At 32.7% G+C, this 5,086-nt stretch overlaps 1 protein-coding gene across 1 annotated transcript; it reads left to right on the forward strand.

The window, feature by feature from the left end:
- The first annotated feature begins 2,123 nt into the window (after positions 1-2,123).
- On the forward strand, positions 2,124-3,970 carry LOC102596573 (probable inactive patatin-like protein 9). Its single transcript, XM_006352711.2, has 2 exons — positions 2,124-3,352; positions 3,580-3,970. The coding sequence occupies exons 1-2, from the start codon at positions 2,423-2,425 to the stop codon at positions 3,796-3,798; spliced, it is 1,149 nt and encodes a 382-aa protein (XP_006352773.1). The 5' UTR covers positions 2,124-2,422; the 3' UTR covers positions 3,799-3,970.
- Positions 3,971-5,086: the final 1,116 nt, after the last annotated feature.

The raw sequence follows: 5,086 nt of genomic DNA on the forward strand, positions 1-5,086 counted from the left end.
TGCAATTAATGCTTTTAATCCAATAACTACTTAGCTTACTATCAATGGTCCCGGCCACTACTACTATATCTAATATCTGTGCTGTGGTTGAATATCACCACCATAATTCAAATCTTTTTTTCTCCATTGAAAAAGTACATTTGTACAAATTTATATAAATTAGTTATGTGTAGGTAGGCTGTACCCATTAATAACAGCTAAAAACTTATTCATCATCAAATCAAATCATATTTTGTGTTGTTATCGTCAAAGAAAAACAACACTTTTTTTCTTACGAATAGATTTAAGGCTAGCCATATATATAGGCATAGATCTATGGAGTAACTTTAGTCTTGTGTACATTGAAACACATTAGAATTTATTCCAGAAAAAAAAAACAAGTTGAGTTCAAGAAATCCACATCAAATTTCGATCAATTAATTCCTTTTTTTTTTGGATCAGTGGGTCAAGGTCCATTTTACCAACCCATAATTTTCCAGAAAACATGCAATTTTTTGACTAAGACATAACTATAATCCAAAATCTCGTGATCCCATATATATAACACACATAAACAGAAATTAACACACATGTCTTCTTCTTTGTCTTCCCATCAGTAGAGACTGATCCAAGATTTATATTTTATGGTTTCGGAATATCATTAGACTTATAAAATACTAGAACCGGTCACTATTTTGTCCCTCCATTTAAGCTGATCTAGTAATAGGAACACTATATAATTAATTTAGCATTCGAGGTTGAGACAAATCTATTGTTTAAAATAAGGTTTAGCTGAATTCAATAATTTCGACGCAAATATTATATATATGTAATGAAAAATCTAGATAACGAATCATATGTTATGACTCGTCGAATAAAATGAACCGTCCATTCAAAGTATTTAAGATAAATAAAAATTAGAATTTTAAATCCGCGCATTTACACATTAAAAAGTGAGTTTGGTAGGAGTTAGCCTAGAAATCAAGAATCCCAACATTATAAATTTAAAATGTCTAGAGGGTCCAATGTACTGTTAAAACGTGACCCGTAACTGAACGGTAGGCATGCACAAAACTTTTTGTTTTATTGTATTTAAAAATAGCAAAATAGCTGGCTATGCTACTCACAATTGTAAGAAGTATATATATAGGGACAAATAAATAATATTAACGCATCAACATTGTAATTATAGTTAAAATTTACTGATTTGTGAATAAAAATAGTAATACTCCCTCATTTAAATTTATTTGTGCTATTTTAACTTGAATATCGTTTAATAAAGTAAAAAGAACTTTAGAGTTTTATTATGATAATTAAATAAAAAATATATCAAAATATTTATTTAATTTTAAAATCTTAAACATGTCACTTATAAAAGATAATCTCTCTTTCCATAATCGGTAATCCTTTATAGAGTTACTCAGCCATTTTATTATCGATAACATACTTTAATTGAGTACAACCATAATTGGTAATCCTTTATAGTTATTCTGCCGTTTTATTATAAATAACATACTTTAATTGAGTACGAAGTTTAAAATGAAAATATTTTAGTAAACTAGACTTCCTAATTATGAGGTCTTGAATTTTGAAGACCTAAAGAAATTCACTCTTTTAGCATTAAAAAATCGATTTTACAATTTATAATTTACAACTAATTATGAGGTAAAAATTTATCCACTGAGGTTTGGAAATTCAAGATAAAAATAATATTTTCTCCAATGAGGTCTTTATATTAATAAATAAATAAATATTTTTTAATAGTGTTCAATTATCAAGAAATATCTAGTGAATAAAAATAATTTATTATTATTATTTTTCTCAATTGACGTAAAATAAACACTTCTTTTAAAACGAAAAGAGTAGGATTTTAACTATGATTAATCAGCACTCGTTCCAACCTCATTAAAAAATGTTTATTCAGTCAAGGTATTTAATTAAAGATAAGCTAGTAAAACACTTGAATATTATAAAATTAAATTTACATTTACCATGGCGGAGTTTCAACTACATGTATTTAAAGTTTCTTTCAATGCTGCATTTCCTCTTTTGGTCTATTGCAAAAATAAATAAATAAAAAAGAAAAATGGAATACAGCATATATATATGTTGAGCCTCTAGTACTGCTTCCCTACAACTACTACTTCTCTTGTTTCCACTTTCAGAGAGGAAGCACACACTGCACTAAACTACTATTTCAAGTAAGTGGAATTCATACATATACAACTGCCCATCATAAATGCCTCTTCAAACGAAATAGTGAGCTTTTTCTTGTTGTACCTTTCACGGATTTCTCCATTACTATTCTGCATAGAGTACAGCCAGCCCCTACATCTATCCATCTGGCAGCTATTCTTTGTCATCCACACTCCATTTTTACTTCCTTGATAATCAATAGAAACTAGTTTTGCCGTTTTTGTACTGTTGATTTACTGTATCTGAAATGGAGCTTGATAAGGTGACGATGGAGATCTTCTCTAAACTCGAGCAGAAATGGTTATACCAGTACGAACAGAAGAAAACACGTATTCTAACCATTGACGGTGGTGGAACAACCGGCATTGTTTGCGGTGCTGGGTTGATTCATCTAGAAGACCAGATCTGTTCCAAAACCGGAGATCCTCACGCTCGAGTTTCGGACTACTTTGACATTATAGCTGGTACCGGCATTGGAGCGGTTTTTGCCGCAATGCTTGTTGCTGACGGAGGCGATGGACGTCCGATATTCACGGCGAAGGATGCTGTGAAATTCGTAACCGTAAACCAGACACGGCTGTTTAAGGCGAAGAACGTCGGTGTTTTTCCCCGGAAAAGGAGGTATTCAGGGAAGAGTATGGATAAGGTATTGAAGGAAGCTTTCATAAGAGAGGACGGGAAAGTGATGACGCTAAGGGACACGTGTAAGCCTATACTTGTTCCTTGCTTTGACCTCAACAGCTCAGCTCCCTTCGTTTTCTCCCGAGCTGATGCGACGGAGTCTACTAGCTTTGATTTCGAGCTCTGGAAAGTTTGCCGCGCCACGTCAGCAAATCCGTCAATGTTTAAGCCGTTTCAGTTAAATTCTGTCGACGGAAAAACCTCTTGCTCCGCCGTAGACGGCGGTCTCGTGATGAACAACCCAGCCGCCGCCGCGGTAACTCATGTTTTACACAACAAACGAGATTTTCCTTCGGTGACTAGCGTTGATGACCTGTTAGTTCTCTCTCTAGGTAACGGTCCGTTAAGTCCCCAGTCAAACATGAAACTCCGTAATGACGGCTACTGCTCTCCATCTTCCGTCGTCGGTATCGTTGTCGACGGCGTATCTGAAACCGCTGACCAAATTCTCGGCAATGCGTTCTGCTGGAATCCTAATGACTACGTCAGAATTCAGGTAATTTTATCTAGTGAGATTTTCACTCATTTTGAGTATTTGATCACTTAAATAAATTACTCATATCCTTTTTATTAACTAGACACTAATCCATCATTGGCATTGTTAATAAAGAGTTTAGCAATGTTAAATTTGTCTAAAATAACACAACACAAATTGTAGTTTAGCTGGATAACGAACTTGGTAATTAGAGTCAGTGCTGTTAACGGAGTGGCGTTTATGCACAGGCTAACGGCTACACAAGTGGAAGAGTGGGGCCGAGACCAAAAGAGGAGGAGGTGTTGGAAGAAAGAGTGATAGAGTCGTTGCCTTTTGGCGGTAAGCGGTTATTGACGGAAACTAACAGACAACGAATCGGAAGCTTCGTACAACGGCTTGTGAAGAGTAGTTTGCCGCCAAGTCCTTGCAAGGAAACTAACGTGAACCCCCTCGTAAACGGACGTTAAGTTATTTTCATTGTCTTCTTATTTGTTTGATAATTCACTTTTTGTCCCTTTTGTTTAGTGCTACAATCGAGATTAGTGTAAAACCTTTGTCGTGTTACGTCTTAATCATCTTGATGTTCGAGTAGAATATTAGTGGTCGCATTTTAATAATAGAGTACTAGCTTAGTGTCTACTGACTACTATAATATTTTACATTAACTCTCTTTTGTCTTAATGGATCGTATCAAATGAGGGTATATATAGTAGTAATTTGCAGGAATTATAAATAAAATACAACTATGTATCAACTAACAAAAAAAAATATACGCATTGTACTAAAACACTACTAACATGTCCTGAAGTTAAGTATTTTAAACTTATATTCTGATGCGCTAACTATTACGTACAGCTGATGGAATTAATTAAAATTGCACATTTGCACGCACATGGTTATTTTTTCTTTCTGTCAACTTATTACTATTAGTTGCCTAAAATATCGCTAATACATTAATTAATTAATTATGGCAAAGCTATTCTTCTACTGTCACGCAGGAATTTTACCAAAGTAGAATTAATTAATAAAAAATTGCGCTCGAGGAAGTCAGACTACATATATTAATAACAAGCATATATAATAAAATATGTCCAGCTATGGGTTTAACCGCAATTATTGGCACTTGAAGTGTTGATGCTGCCTCTAAGTACTATATATGCATCTCTTAAGGTTTGCAAAATGTTATGTGAGATTGTAAGTAACTTTATACTTTATGAGATTACTTAAGAATGTAGCATTAGTAAGTTAATAACCAGAAAAGATAAGTAGTAAGACCATCTCCAACCCCACTCTATTTTACTCTCCATTCTCTATATTTGGAGAGTAAAATAGAGAAAGGGCTCTCCAACCACCCTCTAAATTACTCTCTATTCTCCATTTATAGAGAGGTGAATAGTAGTTCTCCAAATTTGGAGAACTACTATTCACCTCTCTATAAATGGAGAATAGAGAGTAATTTAGAGGGTGGTTGGAGAGCCCTTTCTCTATTTTACTCTCCAAATATAGAGAATGGAGAGTAAAATAGAGTGACTTTTTCATTATTTTATTATTATTTTCTATTATTTTGTAGTTAACATATTATTTTTCATATAATTCCATTAATTAAATATCTAATATTCATAATTCTTTTTTAAATGTAATATAATATTTTTTTAAAACATTATTTAATATATACTATTTTAATTTCAAATTAATAGTATTTTAATTTTTTTTCTAATTTTCGTGAATAATAAAATTTTATTTTATTATTAATTT

Source organism: Solanum tuberosum, unplaced genomic scaffold (assembly GCF_000226075.1).
Source record: "Solanum tuberosum cultivar DM 1-3 516 R44 unplaced genomic scaffold, SolTub_3.0 scf00150, whole genome shotgun sequence".
Taxonomy (NCBI): domain Eukaryota; kingdom Viridiplantae; phylum Streptophyta; class Magnoliopsida; order Solanales; family Solanaceae; genus Solanum; species Solanum tuberosum.